General features: G+C 40.4%; 1 protein-coding gene across 2 annotated transcripts in view; it reads left to right on the top strand.

Moving 5' to 3' along the window:
- Positions 1-19,278, top strand: part of LRRC8D (leucine rich repeat containing 8 VRAC subunit D) — a 131,793-nt gene extending 112,515 nt beyond the window's left edge. For both annotated transcript variants that reach the window (XM_068964416.1, XM_068964415.1), the window contains exon 2: positions 16,286-19,278. In XM_068964416.1, the coding sequence (XP_068820517.1) occupies positions 16,288-18,864 (2,577 nt within the window). In that variant the 5' untranslated portion in view covers positions 16,286-16,287 and the 3' untranslated portion in view covers positions 18,865-19,278. The remainder of the gene's footprint in view (positions 1-16,285) is intronic.
- Positions 19,279-24,009: the final 4,731 nt, after the last annotated feature.

The raw sequence follows: 24,009 nt of genomic DNA, 5'->3' as shown, positions 1-24,009 counted from the left end.
ATAAGATCACAAACATGGACCTTGACTTTTAGAATTAAAAGCTGAAAGAGAAAGCAAAACAATTCACAACAGTGTATTAACACTTTTTAAAAAATTTTGCTTTAGATCTGCTAAAATGTATTTAGAGTTATATTTCTCAGCTTAAGAGCTTTGAAGTAAATTTTCTCTGTGAATAGCAGTACTCTAGAGAAAAAATTCCAGTAGATACTAAAATATACTTTGTGTAAAGTTTTTTTATAGTTCACAAGTTCTGAATTTTCTCTAATCCTCTTCTTTCAGGTATTCAATGGATGGGTTTTGCCCAATGTGGAATCTGATTTTGATAGGGTTTATAAAAGAAGTTTTCTGAAAAATCTGGAATTTTTTTCTTTTGAATACTCTTTTCAGTTATTTTTGAGGCATCTAATCCAAGGTAGTATTAGAAGAAAAATATTCTTAAAAGCATAATTTATTTTCATAATCTTTGAGGGAGTAACACTAGTGATTTGTTTTATTTGTATATAGAATTATATCAGCTATAGAGTATCTTGTATCATTATAATCTATGTCTCTTAACACTTACATAATCTTGAAAGATGGTACCAAAGAATTTATTTGCAGGGCAGCAGTGGAGAAACAGACATAGGAAACAGACTATGGACGTGGGGAGAGGGGAGGAGAGGGTGAGATGTACGGAGACAGTAACATGGAAACTTACATTACCATATATAAAATAGATAGCCAATGGGAATTTGCTGTATGACTCAGGGAACTTAAACAGGGGCTCTGTATCAACCTAGAGGGGTGGGATGGGGCAGGGGGATGGTTTGACAGAAAACATTCTAAAATTCTTTGTAAAGAAAACAACAAATTTCTGTAAAGCAATTATCTTTCAATTAAAAAATAAATTTAAAAAAATTAAATAAATAAAATTTCAAGCAACATTTATGTCATACCAGTGAAACAGAGCTCGGTTGGAAAGAAACTGAATCATTCTTTCTCATTCTGTATCTGAAGCACTTATTTTCTTTAACCGTATGAATTTTAGGGATCTGAATTGGGTATGGTATGTGTGCGTCCATGCACATGTATATATTTGGTGTTGAAGAAGGGTAATTAGTAATGATAGTTATAGTTTATTACCTCTTGTGAACTTTAATTTGTTTTCCTTTGACTTGTTTCAGTGAACGGTTTGAGAATTTTATCCTCACCAGTCTCTTGAGTATTCTCCCATTTTCCCAGTTTGACTAAGAAGGCTGATTGTTTTTCTTTTTATTCATGTCCCACTTTTTATTTATTTATTTTTTTGTAATTTCTTTTTTTTTCTAATTAATTTATTTTTTAATTGAAGGATAATTGGTTTACAGAATTTTGTTGTTTTCTATCAAACCTCACCATGAATCCCAGCTGAGCCTCAAGGGGAGCCTCCCAGAACATTGTGGAAAGAAAATGAAAGTTGGTATTTGATTGGGTAGTGCACTCATGCCTAAGTGAAAAGTACATGTATCAGGCTGAGTAATTAAGCTATTTGCTTCTTCATACATTAAACTCTTTCATTAAATGACATTTCAAGGCTATTTGACTTTTTTCTTTTTTTGATAAGCTCTTTCTTTTTTTTAATTTATTTTGTATTGAAAGATAATTGCTTTACAGGATTTTGCTGTTTTCTGTCAAACCTCAACAGGAATCAGCCATAGGTATACATATATCCCCTCCCTTTTGAAACTCCCTCCCATCCCCCTCCCCATCCCACCCCTCTAGGTTGATACAGAGCGGCTGTTTGAGTTTCCTCAGCCATACATCAAATTCCCGTTGGCTGTCTATTTTACGTATGCTAATGTAAGTTTCCATGTTACTCTTTCCATACATCTCACACTCTCCTTCCCTCTCCCCATGTCCATAAGTCTATTTTCTATGTCTGTTTCTCCACTGTTGCCCTGTAAGTAAATTCTTCAGTACCATTTTTCTAGATTCTGTATATATGTGTTAGAATATGGTTTATCTTTCTCTTTCTGACTCACTTCACTCGATATAATAGGTTCTAGATTCATCTACCTCATTAGAACTAACTCAAATGTGTTCCTTTTTATGGCTGAGTAATATTCCACCGTGTATATGTACCATAACTTCTTTATCCATTCATCTGTTGATGGGCATCTAGGTTGCTTCCATGTTGTAGTTATTGTAAATAGTGCTGCAGTGAACAATGGGGTACATGTGTCTCTTTCAATTTTGGTTTCCTCAGGGCATATGCCTAGGATTGGGATTGCTGGGTCATATGGTGGCTTTATTCCTAGTTTTTTAAGGAATTCCCATACCTTCTTCCATAGTGGCTGTGTCAATTTACATTCCCACCAACAGTGCAAGAGTGTTCTCTTTTCTCCACACTCTTTCCAGCATTTATTGTTTGTAGACTTTTTGATGAGAGCCATTCTGACCAGTGTGAGGTGATAGCTCATTGTAGTTTTGATTTGCATTTCTCTAATAATGAACTATGTGGACCATCTTTTCATGTGTTTGTTAGCCATCTGTATTTCTTCTTTGGAGAAATGTCTGTAGAGGTCTTTTTCCCACTTTTTGATCGGGTTATTTGTTTTTCTGGTATTGAGTTATATGAGCTGCTTATATATTTTAGAAATTAATCCTTTGTCAATTGTTTCATTTGCCATTATTTTCTCCCATTCTGAAGTTTGTCTTTTCACCTTGCTTATAGTTTCCTTTGCTGTGCAAAATCTTTTAAGTTTAATCAAGTCCCACTTGTTTACTTTTGTTTTTATTTCCATTATTCTAGGAGGTGGGTCATAGAGGATCTTGCTTTGGTTTATGTTATTGGGTGTTCTGCCTGTTTTCCTCTAAGAGTTTTATAGTTTCTGGTCTTACATTTAGGTCTTTAATCTATGTTGAGTTTATCTTTGTGTATGGTGTTAGGAAGTATTCTAATTTCATTCTTTTACATGTAGCTGTCCAGTTTTCCCAGCACCATTTATTGAAGAGGCTGTCTTTGCCCCATTGTATATTTTTGCCTCCTTTGTCAAAAGTAAGGTACCCTTAGGTGCATGGGTTTATTTCTGGGCTTTCTATCTTGTTCCATTGGTCTCTATTTCTGTTTTTGTGCCAGTACAATGCTGCCTTGATAGCTGTAGCTCTGTAGTATAATCTGAAGTCAGGAAGCTTGATTCCTGCAGCTCCATTCTTCTTTCTCAAAACTGCTTTGGCTATTTGGGGTCTTTTGTGTTTCCATATGAATTGTGAAATTTTTTGTTCTAGTTCTGTGAAAAATGCCATTGGTAATTTGATAGGAATTGCATTAAATCTGTAGACTGCATTTGGTAGTATAGTCATTTTCACAGTATTGATTCTTCCTACCCAGGAACAAGGACTATGTCTCCATCTGTTTATGTCATCTTTGATTTTTTTCATTAGTGTCTTATAATTTTCTGTGTACAGTTCTTTTGTCTCCTTAGGTAAGTTTACTCCTAGATATTTAGTTCTTTCTGTTGCAATGATGAATGGAATTGATTCCTTCATTTCTCTTTCTAATTTTTCATTGTTAGTGTACAGAAATGCAAGTGATTTCTGTGTATTGATTTTGTATCCTGCAACTTTTCTAAATTCACTGATTAGCTCTAGTAATTTTCTGATACTATCTTTAGAGTTTTCTATGTACAGTATCATGTCATCTGTAAACAATGAGAACTTTACTTCTTCTTATCCGATCTGGAGTCCTTTATTTCTTTTTCTTCTCTGATTGCTGTAGCTAGGACTTCCAGAACTATGTTGAATAATAGTGGCAAAAGTGGACACCCTTGTCTTGTTCCTGATCTTAGGGGGAATGCTTTCAGATTTTCACCATTGAGAATTATGTTTGCTGTAGGCTTATCATATATGGCTTTTACTATGTTGAGGTAGATTCCTTCTGTGCCCTTTTTTTGAAGAGTTTTAATCACAAATGAGTGCTGAATTTTGTCAAAGGCTTTTTTTGCATCTATTGACATGATCATATGGTTTTTATCTTTCAACTTGTTAATATGGTGTATCACATTGATTGATTTGGGCATACTGAAGAATCCTTGCATCCCTGGAATAAACCCAACTTGATCATGGTGTATGAGCTTTTTGATGTGTTGCTGAATTCTGTCTGCTGAAATTTTGTTGAGGATTTTTGCATCTATGTTCATCAGTGATATTGGCTTGTAGTTTTCTTTTTTTGTATTGTCTTTGTCTGGTTTTGGTATCAGGGTGATGGTGGCCTCATAGAATGAGTTTGGAAGTGATCCTTCCTCTGCAGTTTTTTGAAAGAGTTTTGTAAGGATAGGCATTAGCTCTTCTCTGAATGTTTGATAGAATTCTCCTGTGAAGCCATCTGGTCCTAGGCTTTTGTTTTTTTGGAAGATTTTTGATCACAATTTCAATTTCAGTGCTTGTTATTGGGTTGTTCATAATTTCTGTTTCTTCCTGGTTCAGTCTTGGTAGATTGAACTTTTCTAAGAATCTGTCCATTTCTCCCAGGTTATCTATTTTATTGCCATATAGTTGTTCATAGTAGTCTCTTATAATCCTTTGTATTTCTGCATTGTCTATTGTAACCTCTCCTTTTCATTTCTAATTTTGTTGACTTGATTCTTCTCTCTTTTTTTCTTGATGAGTCTGGCTAAAGGTTTGTCAATTTTGCTTGTCTTCTCAAAGAACCAGCTTTTAGTTTTATCAATCTTTACTGTTGTTTCTTTCATTTCTTTTTCATTTATTTCTGTTCAGATCTTTATGATTTCTTTCCTTCTACTAATTTTGGGGGTTTTTTTCTTCTTCTTCCAGTTGTTTTAGGTGTAAAGTTAGGTTGTCTATTTGATGTTTTTCTTGTTTCTTGAGGTAGGATTATGTTGTTATAAACCTCCCTCTTAGAACTGCTTTTGCTGCATCCCATAGGTTTTGAGTTGTCATGTTTTCATTGTCATTTGTTTCTAGAAATTTTTTTATTTCCCTTTGATTTCTTCAGTAACCTGTTGGTTATTTAGAAACATGTTGTTTAATCTCCATGTGTTTGTGTTTCTTATAGTTTTTTTCTTGTAATTGATATCTAGTCTCATAGCATTGTGGTCGGAGAAGATGCTTGATACAGTTTCAGTTTTCTTAAATTTACTGAGGTTTGATTTGTGACCCAACATGTGGTCTATCCTGGAGAATGTTCCATATGCACTTGAGAAGATTGTGTATTCTGTATTTGGATTGAATGTCCTGAAGGTATCAATGAGATCCGTCTCATCTAATGTACCATTTACAACTTGTGTTTCCTTATTGATTTTCTCTTTTGATGCTCTGTCCATTGGTGTGAGTGGGGTGTTAATGTCTCCTACTATTATTATGTTACTGTCAGTTTCTCCTTTTATGTCTTTTAGTTTTGTCTTATGTATTGAGTTGCTCCTATGTTGGGTGCATAGACATTTACAATTGTTATGTCTTCCTCTTGGATTGATCCCTTGATCATTATGTAGTGTCCTTCCTTATCTCTTATAATCTTCTTTATTTTAAGGTCTATGTTGTCTGATATGAGGATTGCTACTCCAGCTTTTTTTTGCTTCCCATTTGCATGGAATATATTTTTCCATCCTCTCACTTTTAGTCTTTGTGTGTTTTGAGGTCTGAAGTGGGTTTCTTGAAGACAGCATATATATGAGTCTTGTTTTTGTATCCATTCAACCAGTATGTGTCTTTTGGTTGGAGCATTTAATCCATGTACATTTAAAGTAATTACTGATATATGTGTTCCTGTTGCCATTTTCTAATTGTTTGGGGTTGATTTTGTAGATCTTTTTTCTTCTGTTGTATTTCTTGACTGTATAAATCCATTTAACATTTGTTGTGAAGCTAGTTTGGTAGTACTGAATTCTCTTAACTTTTGCTTGTCTGAAAAGCTTTTTATTTCTCCATCAATTTTGAATGAGGTCATTGTTGGGTACTGTAATCTTGGTTGTAGATTTTTCCCTTTCAGTACTTTAAATATATCCTGCCATGCCCTTCTGGCCTGCAGAGCTTCTGCTGAAAGATCAGCTGTTAATCGTTAGGGGTTTCCCTTGTATGTTACTTCTTGCTTCTCCCTTGCTGCTTTTAATATTCTTTCTTTGTGTTTAGTCTTTATTAGTTTGATTAGTGTGAGTCTTGGCGTGTTTCTCCTTGGGTTTATTCTGTATGGTACTCTTTGTGCCTCTTGGACTTGATTGGCTATTTCCTTTTCCATGTTGGGGAAATTTTCAACTATAATCTCTTCAAAAATTTTCTCATACCCTTTCTCTCTCTCTTCTTCTTCTGGGACCCCTATAATTTGAATGTTGGTGCATTTGATGTGGTCCCAGAAGTCTCTGAGACTGTCCTCAGCTCTTTTCATTCTTTTTACTGTATTCTGCTCTTCAGAAGTTATTTCCACCATTTTACCTTCCCGCTTATTGATTCGTTCTTCTGCTTCAGATATTCTGCTGTTGATTCCTTTAGAGTATTTTTAATTTCAGTAATTGTGTTGTTTCATGTTGTAATTGTGTTGTCTCTGTGTGCTTATTCTTTAATTCTTTTAGGTCTTAGCTAATTGGTTCTTGCATTTTCTCTATTTGTTTTCAAGGTTTTTGATCATCTTTACTATCATTATTCTGAATTATTTTCAGGTAACTGTCCTATTTCCTCTTCATTTATTTGGACTTCTGTGTTTCTAGTTTCTTCCTTCATTTGTGCAGTATTTCTCTGCCTTTTCATTTTTTTTTTTTTAAGTTATTGTATTTGAGGTCTCCTTTTCCCATGCTTCAAGGAAAGTTGAATTCTTTCCTTGAAGAAGGTTGAACTCTTTCTTCCTTTTGGTTTCTGCCCTCCTAAGGTTGGTCCAGTGGTTTGTGTGAGCTTCGTATAGGGTGAGATTTGTGCTGAGTTTTTCTTTGTTTTTCCTCTGATGGGAAGGCTGAGTGAGGTGGTACTCCTGTCTGTTGATGATTGGGTTTGTATTTTTGTTTTGTTTGTTGTTTAGATGAGGCGTCCTGCACAGGGTGCTGCTACTGGTGGTTGGGTGATGCCGGGTCTTGTATCCAAGTGCTGTCCTTTATGTGAGTTCTCACTATTTGATACTCCCTAGAGTTAGTTCTCTGGTAGTCTAGGGTCTTGGAGTCAGTGTTCCTACTCCAAAGGCTCAGGGTTTGATCTCTGGTCAGGAATCAAGATTCCACAAGTGGTTTGTTATGGCATTAAGGGAGAATAAAACCAATATCCAAAAATGAGAAACCAAAGATGAACCCCAGACAAATGGCAGTTACAAAATCAAGTAAATAATAATTAAATTAATGGAATATACACATATACATATACCCCCATGAGCAAAGTGAAAACAGTCCAACAAAAATAAAGTACAGTAGATTGATCCGGTGAACAAAGAAAATCAAAAATTATATTTACCAGTTAAGAACAAAACTAACTTAAGCACAAATTGGAAAACAAAACTAAAGCCAAGTGCCAAGTGGGGAATAAAGCAATGAAAACAAAACTAACAAATACATTGAGAGGAAAGGAAAGAAAGAAAGAATAGATATGCAAAGTTAAATAGAGGTAGATGAAGAAGATTTATATACATTTAAGATTAACTGCAAGGGAAAAGAACATTAGTAAAGGCAAATGAAAGAATAAATGTCTAAAAAATATAATAGGTTTAAAAAATTAAAAATTAAAATTTTAAAAAAGAGAAAAGAAAAAAAAAATGAAAGAAGAAAGAAAAAGGGGGAGAAAAAAGGAAAACTCCACAGAACTGCAAAAGCCCAGTGTAGAGACAGAGGTTTATAACAACAATAGAAAGTGTGGCTGAATAAACACATATACATATACACCCATAAGCAAAATCAAAACACTCCAACAAAAATTAAGTACAGTAGATTGACCCAGCAAACAAAGGAAAACAAAAATTATATCTACCAGAACAAAACTAATTAAAGCATAAACTGGAAAACAAAGCAAGGTGCCAACTGGGGAATAAAGCAATGGAAATAAAACTAACAAATATGTTGAGAGGAAAGGAGAGAAAGAAAAGAAAGAAAGAATAGATATGCAAAGTTAAACAGGTAGATAAAAAAGATGTATATCCGTTAAAGATTAACTGCAAGGGGAAAAGAACAGTAGGAAAAGCAAACAAAGAAATAAATGTAGAAAAAATAACAATAGGTTTAAAAAATTAAAAAAGAGAAAGAAAAAAAGGAAAACTCCACAGAACTGCAAAAGCCCAACGTAGAGGTTTATGACAACAATTAAAAATGTGACTGAGGAAAAAAAAAAAACTCAAAAGTTTAATTGGATTTCTTAGTGCCAATAAAATTGACAAGTACAACAGAGAGGGGAAAAAAAGAAAAAATAAATCCAAAAAACAAGTCAAAAAATAAGAATAATAAATGTTTTTCCTGAGCCTTTGCTGTCAGAGTCCTTTCCTGTGCTGGGACTTACCTCCCTCGGATGCCCTCCAACATTACTGATTTCTGGACAGCTCAGATTCTAATCTGGTCCTACATCTGTATGTTCTTGCCTCCAGTGTCCACAGCTATCAGAGCTAGTGCGTTTTCTTTTGTGGGAGCTCTCAATGGCCTTTTATATATTCCATAGACACAGAATCTGCTTAGTTGATCATGTGATTTTAATCTGCAGCTTGTACAGCTTGTAGGAAGGTTTTGGGTCTTCTTCCTTAGCCACACTGCCCCTGGGTTTCAATTGTGGTTTTATTTCCACGTTTACATGTGGGTTGTCCCCTGGGGTTTAGCTCCTAAGACTGCCCTGGAGCACTTAGGTTTGCCCCTGTGAGGGCCAGCTGTGGAAGTGGTGCGGCTGCTTGGGTCGCAGGGGTTCTGGCAGCACCAGCTACTCAGGGGGGTGGCTAGGGCAGCAGGAAATAGAGTGCCCTAGAAGGGTATGGCAACCAGTATTGGCCAATATGCTCCAGTATTCTTGCCTGGAGAACCCCCTCTCTAACAGAAGCCTGGCAGGCCACAATCTACAGGGTCACAAAGAGTTGGACAGGACTGATGCGAGCCTGCATACATAAACAAGACATTTTGGGGGGTTTTTTGCCTGTGGCAGCTCTGCCCCAGTGAGAGCTGAGTGTGAAGGTGGTGCAGCTGCTTGGCTTGCAGGGACCCTGGCGGCGCTAAGTGTTCAGGAACACAAACTGCCTCCACGGCAGGAGTTATGGCCCTATCAGAGTCTTTTTTTCCGAGCCTCTTGTACCTGGCGATCAGAAGGCCTCTTTGGCCAGTCTTTCTCCATAGCTCCGCCAGTTCAGGCACTTAGAGGGATCTTTTGCATGGGGTCCTTCTCTGCTGTTCGGCACATCAGGCATATAGAGGGCCCCACCCTGTAGATCCTGAAGACTTCTCTGGTGGCTCAGACAGTAAAGCATCTGCCTACAATGTGGGAGACCTGGGTTCAATCCCTGGGTTGGGAAGATCTCCTGGAGAAGGAAATGGCAACCCACTCCAGTATTCTTGCCTGGAAAATCCCATGGACAGAGGCGCCTGTTAGGCTACAGTCTATGAGGTCACAAAGTTCTTTCTTTCTTTTTGCCTTGTAGATCGGTACATCAGGCACTTAAAGGGGCCCCCTGGGTGGGGTCCTGCTCTGTAATTCAGTGTGTCAGGTGTTTGATGCCCCAGCCTCTCTATTGCTCAGCTGTTGATGCTGGCCTGTGGAGGGAGAGAGGCTATGGTAATGGTTTCGCCCACTACGCATGACTCAGCAGTATCGCCTTGCTTCCATGGCTGCCTGGCTTTCCTCCACAGGCATTTCCCACCATGATCTCCTCCCTCACATCCCCTTGATCGGTCTCTCCACAGTCAACAGCAGCCCTCGCACTGGGATTGCTCCACAATCCCTAAACTCCGGCTCCCAGCCGCTGCCCCTTCCAGGACACTTGCGTTCCTGCCTGGCATATGTATGATTGCAGCATGTACAGTCTGATTCTCATTCCATTTAGGCTGCCACAGATCAACTGTTTCAATATCAGCCTTAAATGGCTTTCCTCTGACTCAGACAATTGCCCCGCTGTGCAGATTGGACCCCTGCTTCAGTTCCCCCACTAGCTGAGGGTAGGTCCAGTCCTGTTAATACTCATGTTTTTTCCCCTAGTTCCTTCCTCCTACTGAATTTTGCGTGGATCTATATATTCTTTTCACTGGTCAGGTCCTCCTGTCCGCTCCCAGCTGGTGTTCTGCATGCACTTCTGTGTCTGAAGGTGTATTCCTGATGTATATGTGGAGAGATGTACTCCACGTCCACCTACTCCTCCGCCATCTCGTTCTCCCACTTTTTTTCTTTTTAATAAGAGTAGATGATTATATTTTTCTGTTTTAATGCTAGACTTTTTCTTATTATGCTAGTAAGAATAATCTCATTAATATAAGTTTTCCAGCAAACACTGCCACATTTACATGCTAATAAACAGGAAAAAAGAGCAGGATTTGAACCCTGGTCTCTTTGGATAAGAAAAGTTGTGTTCTTTCTAGGATAATTTGCCACCTCCCAATATAAATAATTTTAAATGAAATTTTTTTGAATGAATAAATGAAATTGAATGCAAAATTTTGTCTTTTTTTTTTAGAATGAATTCTGTGTACATAGTGCTACATGCTAAGTTCAAAATTCAAGAATTTGGCCTAATCATTTTCATTAAAGACTAAGATGGCCTTGCTTTCTGCTCTGCATTCTGATTTAGCTGGTGTCTTTGGGTCTTACTTTGTGTCAGACCCTGAATTAGGCATTTCCAATACCTGCCCCACATGACCCTGAGAGGTAGATGTTGATATCAAGATTTTATATGTGAGGCATGGGTGCTCAGAAATGAGTAAAATGCTAAAGATATTTCTCCAGAACCAGTTCTGTTCAACCATAATAGCTTAGCAGTCATTTAAAAACATATTTGCACTTAGAATATATGTAGTCCAGCCAACAATGCAGAGAAGGCAATGGCACCCCACTCCAGTACTTTTGCCTGGAAAATCCCATGGACGGAGGAGCCTAGAAGGCTGCAGTCCCTGGGGTCACTGAGGGTCAGACACGACTGAGCGGCTCCACTTCCACTTTTCACTTTCATGCATTGGAGAAGGAAATGGCAACCCACCCAGTGTTCTTGCCTGGAGAATCCCAGGGACGGGTGAGCCTGGTGGGCTGCCGTCTGTGGGTCGCACAGAGTCGGACACAACTGAAGCAACTTAGCAGCAGCAGCAGCAGCCAACAATGAGGCTGTACTCCTATTTACTTTCACTTTCCTTTTTCTGCTGAGAGTTGGTTTGCTGCTGCTGCTGCTGCTGCTGCTAAGTTGATTCAGTCGTGTCCAAATCTGTGTGACCCCACAGACGGCAGCCCACCAGGCTCACCCGTCCCTGGGATTCTCCAGGCAAGAACACTGGGTGGGTTGCCATTTCCTTCTCCAATGCATGAAACTAAAAAGTGAAAGTGAAGTTGCTCAGTTGTGTCTGACTCTTAGCGACCCCATGGACTGAAGCCCACCAGGCTCCTCTGTCCATGGGATTTTCCAGGCAAGAGTACTGGAGTAAGGTGCCATTGCCTTCTCCGGAGAGTTGGTTTAGGGAGTAAAATAACAAAGATTGAGGTTTAACTTCTAAATTTTAATAGTTTTACTGGGATATAGTTCATATACTATAAAATTTACCCATTTAAGGTGTACAGTGATATTCACTCAGCCATGTCTGACTCTTTGTGACCCCAGGGACTGTAGCCCTCCAGGCTCCTCAGTCCATGGAATTTCCCAGGCAAGAATACTAGAGTGGGTTGCCATTTCTTTCTCCAGGGGATCTTCCCAACCCAGGGATCGAACCCAGGTCTCTTACATTGCAGGCAAGTTATTTACTGTCTGAGGCAACAGGGAAGCCCTTTAAGGTGTACAGTTCAGTGCTTAATTTAGTTATAGTCACAGGGTGGTCAAACCATCGTAATTTCTAATTTCTGAATCTGACTGTTTGTTGTTGGTTTATTCTACTATCATTGGCCGTAAGATAAGAAATAGAATCATATATCATAAAATAATGTAGACCCAGTCTCTATAGTTTTCTGATTCATCTTTGTCCAACCAAAGTCCAGTAACTTCCCTCTTTCAACTTTAGTACAAAAAGCTTCGTCACCATCCATGAGAAATATTTGCTTATAGGATATTAAGCTGATTTTCATATGTGCCATAGAGAAGTCTTAGAATGTGACATCTACTTCCTCATAATGTAATTCTTGAAGACATATAAAGGGGAACCCAAAGCATGTATGTAATTAGTATTTATTAATGTGCCTTCTTCAGGTTTAGAAAAAAAATCCTCTAATAACCATTGATAGCCATTTCTGACTAATGGCTAAGGAGATCAAGCCTCAAGATATCTAGATACAGTCTCTTCCCTCGTTAACTTGACTTTTAGATTAGAAAAAAGTCACCTGAGGATCATAAGAGACTTAATAAACTATGTTATATGAATATGTAGTTAATGTACTTTGTACACACTCATGTATACTATATATGAAGAGGAATTTTTATTTTCTAAGTGCCACTGCATCTTTAATTCGGGTAGTGGTTGAAACACTTCCAGTTTTCCACCCAGTTTTTGGTAGGTAAAATTGGAGAATGGACACATTAATTAAGTCCTGTGTTCAAGATAAGACCTAGTCAATGGTCGACATTGCAAAAAAGTACTGGTTTCCTGCCTATGGCCCAGGCACTTCCTTATAACTTCATTGAAACCATCCTTGGTTTCCATCTCTTGACTTACCCATTAAATGTGATATCTGTATAGAGACATACTAGACTAATAACAGAATAACATTAGAATGTACAGATGTGAGAACTGGACCATAAAGAAGGCTTAGCACCAAAGAGTTGATGCTTTTGAACTGCGGTGGTAGAGAAGATTCTTGAGAGCCCCTTGGACAGCAAGGAGATCAAACCAGTGAATCCTAAAGGAAATCAACCCTGAATATTCATTGGAAGGACTGACGCTGAAGCTCCAATTATTTGCCCACCTGATGAGAGCTGACTCTGGGAAAGGCCCTGATGCTGGGAAAGATTGAGGGCAAGAGAAGAGGGCAACAGAGAATGAGATGGTTGGATGGCATCACTGACTCAGTGGACATGAGTTTGAGCAAACTCAGGGAGATAGTGAAGGACAGAGAAGCCTGGCGTGCTGGCTGTTCATAGGGTCACAAAGAGTCGGACACGACTTAACGACTGAACAACAAGAATCCCTTATAGTTTCTGTAACATAATTTCTCCCATGTGTCTATGCCATTGACTTGCTATTTGTTCTGCCAAAATTATATTCCTCTACTCCCCACAACCCCATGGAAGTTCTCATCCTTCCGGTCTCTGAAAAACCAGATCTCTGCCGTCCTCCCATTTGCCCAGTGTGGCTGTAAGTTTGCCCTGTTCTGTGCCTCCCCTATACTTTGCATTAACCAGGCAAGAGTGATTTTCTTACCATGTCATAATAATACACTTATTGCTTGTCATTTACCTTTTGAGCAGGAGCTCCTTGAAGGACCATTTCTATCTGCTCCTCCATGGTGCCTGACGCATGTTTTATTTTGAATTCTGAGTGAATGTCATGAAAGGTTGTTCTAGAGAAGGTGTTGATTACATAATTTCATTCCTCTGTCTCCTCAAAGCCAAGGACAACAGTGAGAAGGTCCTTCCTTCAACAGCCAAGGCTTAACCAAGAGCACAGTCACTGGATAACAGTGTGATAGAGAAAGAGATTTCAAGATGAAAGATTCTGTTAGCTCTGTCACTTAAGTGGCTCAGAAAGGTCGCTTAAGATTTTTGTGCCTCAGGTTTCCTCATATCCTTGGGAAATAGTAATGCCTAGTTCACTGGGTTATTGTGAGAATCAGTTGAGACATTTTATGGAAAAGTAGCTTGCAAACATGAGAAGAGACCTTCAAATCTGGTAGAAAGAACAGGTGGTTTGGCCTTAAATCAGATTTTAAGCCCAGACTCCACCACTAATGATTTGACTTGCACAACTTAACTCCTGAGAGCCTATGTCTTTGCTTGTCAAAGGAAAGCAGTAACACTTAGGCAGCTTAGAGTAATGCTGTGAAGGTTAGATGGAATCCAGGCAACACTCCATTTATAGTCCATCTGTGTGTGTCCAACTGTTAGCAACCAGCGCTTTTGCACATTGTATATTCATACCTCTGCACCCTCTTTTCTGTGGCAGATTTTACCCCAGGGAGAGCAGGGCCTTCCTCTCAGGCCAGGGAGAGGACAGTAAGGGCAGGCTGCTGGAGGAAGTTACTGACTCTCCCGGCCTGTGACCCCAGCTGGCCTGGGTGTGCCTTGGGACAGGGATGAGGCAAAGCCTCAGTGTGGTGTCCCAGCACATTCCTAGGGCAGCTGTTTCTACTGCAGCTTCTTTTACCATTTCTTTTTGAAGCTCCTTATTGAATTTAAAGCATGCATACCAAAAAAGGTACATAGCCTAAGTGTACAGATCACATTTTATTAACTGAACACACCCACGTAACCAGATCATTCATTCTCATTACTGCCCGATGTTCCACTTTGTAAATGCACCACATTTGATTTTTCTGTTCTAGTGCTGATGGACGTTTGGATAACCTACAGTTTAGGGGTGTTGTGGACTGCTCTTGTGATTGCTTATTCATGTCTTTTGAGGGGTATATGTATTTCTCATGGGTGTATACTTAGTAGTGGGAATGCTGGGCCATAGAGTGTGCATATATTCAGTTTGGGTAGATATTAAAAAAAATTTCCCAGCATGTTTGTATAAATTCATACTCCCACCAGAAGTGTTTGAGTTCTAACTGCTCCACATCCTCACATCTTCAGTATTATCTGTATTTTTAATTTTAGGAGTTCTGGTGGATTTTACAAGACTGTGTAGCATTTTGGAAGTGGAATCATTCCCTTGGCCCCCAAAGCTTCAACTTTAATACGTTCATTTTCAGGAATGTGCTGTGTACAGAAGCAGGGGATTGTGAAGATACAAAGCTCCTGCTATGGTGCTTGGTATATGGAAGGAAGATGACAAATGATAGCTGCTATCATTATCATCCTCCTTGACATCATCATCATCACTACTCACTGCCTTCTTTGCTCTTAAGAGGAGAGAGTAGGACACGGTAGATCCAAGGGTGAATAAGACATAGTCTCTACCCAATAGGAGCTCAAGAGCTAGTTGAAGAGGCCAGCACTGGAAATAGATTATTTTTAGAGGGTACAATAGGAACTTGAGAAAGAGGTAGTGCTTGAGCTGGGACTTGAAGAAGTCAGAGTTCAACAGGAAAAAAAAAAGGAAATGGCAGGGGCACAAAACCCTTGGTGGGGAGTGGCTGCTGTGGGCAGCATGCTAGAAGAGAAGAGCCATCTGAGGCTGGAATCATTGTGTGCTGGTGTTGGTTTTTCAGGGGTTGTCACCCTTGCTAGGATGCATGGGGCAGAGCTGGTGACCATTCGGGGTCCGTGTGACATTACAGTACCCTGCTGCTGTGTTCTCCACCCTACATCTTTTATTTTCTTCGTCAATCAGCCTTCTCTTCTCTCTCTCGGGATCAAAACCTGTCCCGAGTACAAGGTGCTTGAAAACCACCACTGAAGCTTTGATAGCTGCAAAATGTCAGTGGTTACAAGGATCCCACAGCTTCTTTGCTGTGTGTTCCTTTAACTACGTTTATGTTGAGGACTGGCTAATAGTTCTTATTCTCGTGTGGGTCCAGGTTGCTTGTGGTGGCAATTAAATTTAATAAAATGCTCTTCTGCCAGTGCCATATGTAGACCATGAATAAATGTTCTTGAGGAATTTTGATGATTGTGATGATGGTGAGGAAGGGTGATGATCAAGAACTAATACAGTGTCTCATTGATTGAGCATCAACTATGTGTCAAGCATTGGCTGTATAACAGTAAGGAAGATGGACACGATCCTTATCCCGTGGAACCTAGAATCTTAGGGAGGATCAGACAAGTAAATAGTTGGTTCTACTAATATAATAAGGGCTGTGATGGATAGAGGTACACAGTTGTGTGAGAGCACATCAGAGAAGCACCTCACCCAGACTAGGAATCAGGGAGGGCTTCCTGGGAAAGGCAACATAAACTGATAGCCTCGTGAAGGGAGGTGGGGAGGAAGTATTCCACGCATAGAAAACTGTGGAGGAGGAGTAGAGTGCCAGGGAGGTTGGCTAACTGGAGAAGCTGGAAGAAGAGGCTAGAAATAGAAAGCATTTTGCCGCTTCATGTTTTCATTTGCATCTGTGTCATAATGTCTTTTGTTTGCCTGTTTTCTAGGAATGTTTACCCTTGCGGAAGTTGCTTCACTTAATGACATTCAGCCAACTTACCGAATCCTGAAACCATGGTGGGACGTGTTTATGGATTACCTGGCTGTTGTTATGCTGATGGTAGCCATCTTTGCAGGAACCATGCAACTTACCAAAGATCAGGTGGTCTGCTTGCCAGTATTGCCAGCTCCTATAAATTCAAAGGCACACGCTACACCAGGAAATGCCGACATTACCACCAACATCCCGAAGACGGAATCAGCCACAGACCAAGACCAAGATGGGCGGATGACAAATGAGATTTCCTTTGGCGCATCTGCTGTGACACCTGACATACCTCTCAGAGCCACATATCCTCATGCAGATTCCACGGCTCCAAATCAGGAGGCCAAGAAAGAGAAGAAAGACCCAACAGGCCGAAAAACAAACTTGGATTTCCAGCAATATGTATTTATTAATCAGATGTGTTACCATCTGGCCCTTCCGTGGTATTCCAAGTACTTTCCATACCTTGCTCTTATACATACTATTATTCTCATGGTCAGTAGCAACTTTTGGTTCAAATATCCTAAAACATGCTCAAAAGTAGAGCATTTCGTTTCGATCTTAGGAAAGTGCTTTGAATCTCCTTGGACTACTAAAGCATTGTCTGAGACAGCGTGTGAAGACTCGGAGGAAAACAAGCAGAGAATAACAGGTGCCCAGACTCTACCAAAGCATGTGTCTACCAGCAGTGATGAAGGGAGCCCCAGCGCCAGCACCCCGATGATCAACAAGACTGGGTTCAAATTTTCAGCCGAGAAGCCCGTGATCGAAGTCCCCAGCATGACCATCCTGGATAAAAAGGACGGGGAACAGGCCAAAGCCCTGTTCGAGAAAGTGCGGAAGTTCCGTGCTCACGTGGAAGACAGTGACCTGATCTATAAACTCTATGTGGTCCAAACAGTTATCAAAACGGCCAAATTCATTTTTATTCTCTGCTACACAGCAAACTTTGTCAACGCAATCAGCTTTGAGCATGTCTGCAAGCCCAAAGTGGAGCACCTGACTGGTTATGAGGTGTTCGAGTGTACCCACAACATGGCGTACATGCTGAAAAAGCTGCTTATCAGTTACATATCCATTATTTGTGTGTATGGTTTTATCTGCCTCTACACTCTCTTCTGGTTATTCAGGATTCCTCTGAAGGAATATTCTTTTGAAAAAGTCAGAGAAGAGAGCAGTTTCAGTGACATTCCAGATGTCAAAAATGACTTTGCGTTCCTTCTCCACATGGTAGACCAGTATGACCAGCTCTATTCCAAGCGTTTTGGGGTGTTCTTGTCAGAAGTCAGTGAAAATAAGCTTCGGGAAATTAGTTTGAACCACGAGTGGACATTTGAAAAACTGAGGCAGCACGTGTCACGCAACGCCCAGGACAAGCAGGAGCTCCATTTGTTTATGCTGTCAGGTGTGCCCGATGCTGTCTTTGACCTCACAGACCTGGATGTGCTAAAACTTGAGCTGATTCCAGAAGCTAAACTTCCTGCTAAGATTTCTCAGATGACTAATCTCCAAGAGCTTCACCTGTGCCACTGCCCTGCAAAAGTGGAGCAGACTGCTTTCAGCTTTCTCCGCGATCACTTGAGATGCCTTCACGTGAAGTTCACTGATGTGGCAGAAATTCCTGCCTGGGTGTATCTGCTCAAAAACCTTCGCGAACTGTACTTAATAGGCAATTTGAACTCTGAAAACAATAAGATGATAGGCCTCGAATCTCTCCGAGAGTTGCGGCACCTTAAGATCCTCCACGTGAAGAGCAATTTGACCAAAGTCCCCTCCAACATTACTGATGTGGCCCCACATCTCACCAAGTTAGTCATTCATAATGACGGCACTAAACTCCTGGTACTGAACAGCCTTAAGAAAATGATGAATGTTGCCGAGCTTGAACTGCAAAACTGTGAGCTAGAGAGAATTCCACATGCTATTTTCAGCCTCTCTAACTTACAGGAACTGGATTTAAAGTCAAATAACATCCGCACAATTGAAGAAATCATCAGTTTCCAGCATTTAAAACGACTTACTTGTTTAAAACTATGGCATAATAAAATTGTCACCATTCCACCCTCCATCACTCACGTCAAAAACTTGGAGTCACTTTATTTCTCTAACAACAAGCTGGAATCCCTACCGGTGGCAGTGTTTAGTTTACAGAAACTCAGATGCTTAGATGTGAGTTACAACAACATTTCCATGATCCCAATAGAAATAGGATTGCTTCAGAACCTGCAGCATTTGCATATCACAGGGAACAAAGTGGACGTTCTGCCAAAACAGCTGTTTAAATGTGTAAAGTTGAGGACTTTGAATCTGGGGCAGAACTGCATCACATCCCTCCCAGAGAAGATCGGTCAGCTGTCACAGCTCACCCAGCTGGAGCTAAAGGGGAACTGCTTGGACCGCCTGCCAGCCCAGCTGGGCCAGTGTCGCCTGCTCAAGAAAAGTGGGCTTGTGGTGGAAGATCACCTTTTTGACACCCTTCCCCTGGAAGTCAAAGAAGCGTTGAATCAAGATATAAATATTCCCTTTGCAAATGGGATTTAAACTGAGATCCTGCATGCACATATGTGTGCAGGAACCACTTCCTAGATTGCAGATGTTCACGTACCAGTTATTGCAAGATGATGCATTTTAGGAGTAGATACACCTCTAAAAATACAACACAGAGAGAGGACGCATAGAAGGCTGATAGAAGACATAACTGAATGTTCAGCGTTTGTAGTGTTTTAAGTCATTTACTTCCAAATCTTTTCTCTCTTTTTCTTTTTTCTGGGGAAAGGGAAGGAAAAATTATAATCACTAATCTTGGTTTCTTTTTAAATTGTTTGTAACTTGGATGCTGCCGCTACTGAATGTTTACAAATTTGCTTGCCTGCTAAAGTAAATGATTAAATTGACATTTTCTTACTATACCACTTTTTTTTGAGGTGTCTTGATTTACTTTGTTTAATTGGTATAATAAGGCTTTAATTCAGACCACTGAAGGCACGTCAGGTAAATTTAGATTTGCTAAAATGCTGATTTCTTTTTTTGTTTTAATTTCAAGCACCTAAAATAAGCACTTCTTATAATATTTAACTGGTGCTACCACTTCTGAGAATCCCATTTTATAGATTTTATACTCTTGAAGGCCTGAAATGCAGCAAAAGTGTGTAGATCGTTGAGGGAGTTCGGTTTGTTTTTTTAAGAATAAATATCAAAGAGAAAAGAACTCTGTCCTTACTAATAGTTGTTTTTCACAGTCTGGAGTTCTGATTATATGATATGCTTTTCTATCACTACTATAGAGCTGCCAATAAATAGAAAATGTTAGTTTAAAATAAATTTAATTACAACCAAAATAAAATTTTAATGTTTTAATGACTAACATCTTTCCAGTTTATCACCGTTTGGAAGATAACAGAAATTCAAAGCAAATATCATTAAATTACTTACCCTTTGCACTGTTGTGGGGGAAAAAGTAAGATTTGTAGTTCACTGAGTTGGAAAACTATTTCTATTCATTTTAGTGACAGGCTGTACTTCCTGTGTTTGTCTGCAGCTAGGAAGGGTCATGTTCAGGGAAATGCTAGCAGAATGTACTTTTTGGGTGATGATTTTTCCTTCTTTATCTAACTTAGAAAGTAGCTAAATCAATCTCAGAAAATCAAAAAAATTTCCTGCTACCTGTCTGTGTATAGGTTGGCAGGTATTTCATAGGCTTTTGTACACTCGGATAGTCTCTCATCACACCTTAGCATGGCCTGAAAGATTTTGCAGAGAATGTGCAAAGATGGACTTTGCATGCATGCTTTTCCTTCCCTAAATTGATCTCTGGGGCTGCTGGCCTGTTGCAAATGGTGGTGGTCTTTGCCTACTATATAGCTTCTGAATATTTACCTTCAGAGGCGTTGTCACTGATAGGAGAAGCTGTGGCCACCGTGGCTGAATGAGCAACCGACCCCATCGTCAGCATCCTGGCCACTCCCTCTCTTCCTAGAAGACTTGAGGTAGAAGAGTAACATAAAAGGCCAGGTTTAGAAAATCAGAGGACCGTGACTGAGTTTTGGTGTAAGCAAGTTCTCTCCGGTGCAGGCATCTTCCATTTCTCTCAGCATTCACTGATATAGTCACCGATATTGATCATGTACCTACTTTGTGCCTTGGAAATTCAAGGAACTGAGGATTCACTGTTGGAATAAGTCACAGCCTTGTGTTTATAACAGACTGTGTGAGATCATATCAATTAGGCAACTAATACAAATAATTGGTTATAGTTGTCATGTAGAAGGCATAAAGAACCTGTGCATGAATAACAGCTGGGAGGGAGCACGTTTGGTTCAAGTGGAGGTTCAGGGAAGTTTGCACTTAGAAACTCTGCCTGTCAGCACTCCTGAACATTTCTTCCCCACCAGCCCCGCAGGGCGCTGTTCTCCCTAAAGAGTAAGGCCACCACCCAAAATTGGTACAACATCTTTAGAAGGACGCCTCACTTGTGAGATAAACAGGCCAGATCTTAGGACCCTTGCTTTATGGACTAGGAAGCTTGTCTTCCTCTCTAAAAAGTGCATGTTGTTCTTGTAGGCGCAGGTGACAGCCTTCCCACAGCTCACCATGCTTGTCAGAGGAGAGGCCTGGAGGAACCCAGAATCTGACCCTCACACAGCTTGACCACTGGCAGCTGCCCTTAGGCACCTGTTTCTCTATCAATACTTGGGGTTCAGTCACTTAGAACTGATTAGTATTACATGCCTTCAAACAATATCAAGGAGTATCTTTGCTCTTACCCAAACTTCTATTGACTTTATCAGCCCTTAATGATTTCCTTGAACTCTGAAGAGTTCACGGTCAATTGATTTAAATGCCGCATTCCTTGCCACTGTTTGCAAATAGCCATATTTTAAAAGAGGCTTCCTAAGAAATGCTGATTCATCCAACAGATTTTAAATGCACTGGGTCTTGGAGTTTCAATAAAACAGCAGATGAGATTATGGGCCCAAATATACCATCAACCCATATGTCTTCACAAATTTATGTTGGCACTGCGTGCTCTAGACATGGGGAAAACACAAGTTAAAATGTACAAGTTTGGCTTACTAGCATTTTTGTATCTTCTAAAGTTCCTTGAGCACCACTTGAAGAAAATTATTTTGAAGTATCTTTAAATGTTCCACGTATATGCGAATCCCTGAGAACCTGGCTTATTTTCAGCTGTTTGACGTTTTCCCCATCAATATTCAGTTTTGGCTTAGCAGAGAGGATTGGCTTTTTCAGGGGTTCAGAAAGACGAGCTAAGACTGTTACTGGGGCCCCATTCATAGTAGTGATTTGTTGTTTAGTCTGTAAGTTGCGTCTGACTCTTTGCAACGCCATGGACCGCAGCCCACCAGGCTCCTTTGTCCATGGGATTCTGCAGGGGAGAATACTGGAGTGGGTTGCCATTTCCTCCTCCAGGGGATTTTCCTGACCCAGGGATTGAACCCACATCTCCTGGGTCTGTTGCACTACAGGTGATTCTTAGCAATTTGATAATAGGTAGAAAGAGTTCATTCTCTGTAAGCCCTGGACAACATTCCTGATCGTTTGACATTTTTCATGTGCAAAGGAAAAAGTCTTATTAGTGTTATTGCTAGTACTTTCTCTGACTGCCTCTCCTGGACTCAGCTTCAGCCAGCAGCTCAACTCAAAGTTGCTGATGGAGCAAGCTCCCAAGTGCCCTTGAGACCAGCGCCCACTGGCTGTTTTCATTCACCTGCTGAAGTGAAGCCAGAGGGCTGTCCTCTCCCTCAGACCTCTGGCAGCGCTTGCGTCAGTAATTCATTCTAATAAAATGGTCCCTTTATCATCCTTAAACAAAGACTGTACTAACAAAAAGCCCCTTTCATGAAAAGAAGAAAGAAAAAAAAACCTGGAAAACAGTTTTCAAACATCCTCTAACTTGTGACTGTGACACAAAGAAGTGGCCCCATCTGGCCTAGCCAGCTGTGGCCCCTCTGGGACAGCACATGAGATATTTAGAGCAGTGTCTGCTGGTGGGGAGGAGGCAGAAGGCCAGAGCGCTCGCCCCTCAAGTCTGGCCTAGGCTGGGGAGGTGGTCATACCACCAACATCAGGGGGAAAAGCTCCTTAACTCACCAGTCTTAAAACTCCAAAGAGGAATAGTGGTCCCGTACTTCTGAAAATACAGTAGCTAAATTTCCCCAGGTAAGCCACAACTTGCTGGTGGAAATGAGCAAGCTGTTTTGCTTGGTCAGTCCTACAGGGCTTCATCTCTGACTCGTGACTCACCACCCTCCCACAGTGCAGGACCTCTGATAAAAACTGCCCCCATCCTGCTTGCTGTCTCTATAATTAGTTCTTTCTTTACTCCCAAGATGTCAAGCTCTGGAGTGAGAATGTCTGGATTTGAATCCTGCCTCGGCCTCAGCTGTGTGACCATAGCAAGTAACTTAACCTCTCTAAGCCTCAGTTGCTTTATCTGTAAATAGGAATAATAATGTGTGTCCATGTGTGCTCAATCGCTTCAGTCGTGACTCAAAGTCAAGTATTGCGACCCCTTGGATTGTAGCCTGCCAGGCTCCTCCGTCCATGGGATTCTCCAGGCAAGAATACTGGAGTGAGTTACCATGTCCTCCTCCAGGGGATCTTCCTGACCCAGGGATGGAACCTGAGCATCTTGCATCTCCTGCATTGACAGGGGGGTTCTAGCGCCACCTGGGAAGCCTGGAAATAATAATGCCTTCCAATGGCATTTTTTTGTGAAGACTGAATGATTTAAGGGACTCTGCCTGGCAGAGAGTAAGTACTCAATAACATTCAGCTAGCATTATTTTTGTCCCTAACTATGACAGAGACAATTAGCCTTCCTTAATATACATTCTCGACTTCCTTAGTCATGGGATTTTCAGTGAACACCTGGAAACATAAAATTTGTGTAAAATAAATTATTTCCCAACCTTACTTGAGACTAGATGTGGCCAAATGACTTAATTCTAGCCCAGAAGGTGGGAATGAAAGTGGAACATGCAATTTCTGAATCAGTCCCTTAAGAAGAAAGGCAACCGTACCTTTCATTCACCATGGCAACCAGAGAGAGGAAGGGTGATAGTTGACTGCTTATAATTATAGTTACATATCATTCTCCCAAGAACCTGAGGTTTTGAAGGTCCTACAACCACTCTAGTGACATACACACTCGTGCTCAACACGTGGATACCCTTCACAGGCTCAGGTAGCTAAATCCATTTCATTGTTTAACCTTCAGACTGGGTCTGGTTTAGCTGCTTGAAGCTCACCCAGCCGTGGGATAACCTGCTCAGAGCCTTTTCTGAATGTCCCTGGGAAACTGCCAAGGAGCCTGTCATGAAAATTGGCTGGAGTAGTTTCAAGGGTAGACCTGCCCAAAGGAGTCACCCAGGTGTTAAGCCAAACTGTGTAGATACTGTAAAGAAATACATTTTTCACTTTGCCACTGGAAAACTGTAAATAGTAGCCTCATGATTCAGTACTTTGAAATGAAGTACTGCCTGAGTGGAACTCTCTTTAAGACGTATCTTGAAGGGTTTAACTCAGATCTTTACAGCAATTTAAGCCTTGTGGTGAAAACAGCTGGTCACCAGCCAGATGATAACCCTCCATCTTCTTGAAGATGGTGATTAAATCACTCATCCTCTCTTCCCCAGGATGTTGTGAAGATTGTGTCAGCACAAT

This window comes from Capricornis sumatraensis, chromosome 2 (assembly GCF_032405125.1).
Source record: "Capricornis sumatraensis isolate serow.1 chromosome 2, serow.2, whole genome shotgun sequence".
In the NCBI taxonomy this organism is placed as follows: Eukaryota; Metazoa; Chordata; class Mammalia; order Artiodactyla; family Bovidae; genus Capricornis; species Capricornis sumatraensis.
Note: the sequence above shows the minus strand (reverse complement) of the source record. Positions and strands in the feature narration are given on the sequence as shown.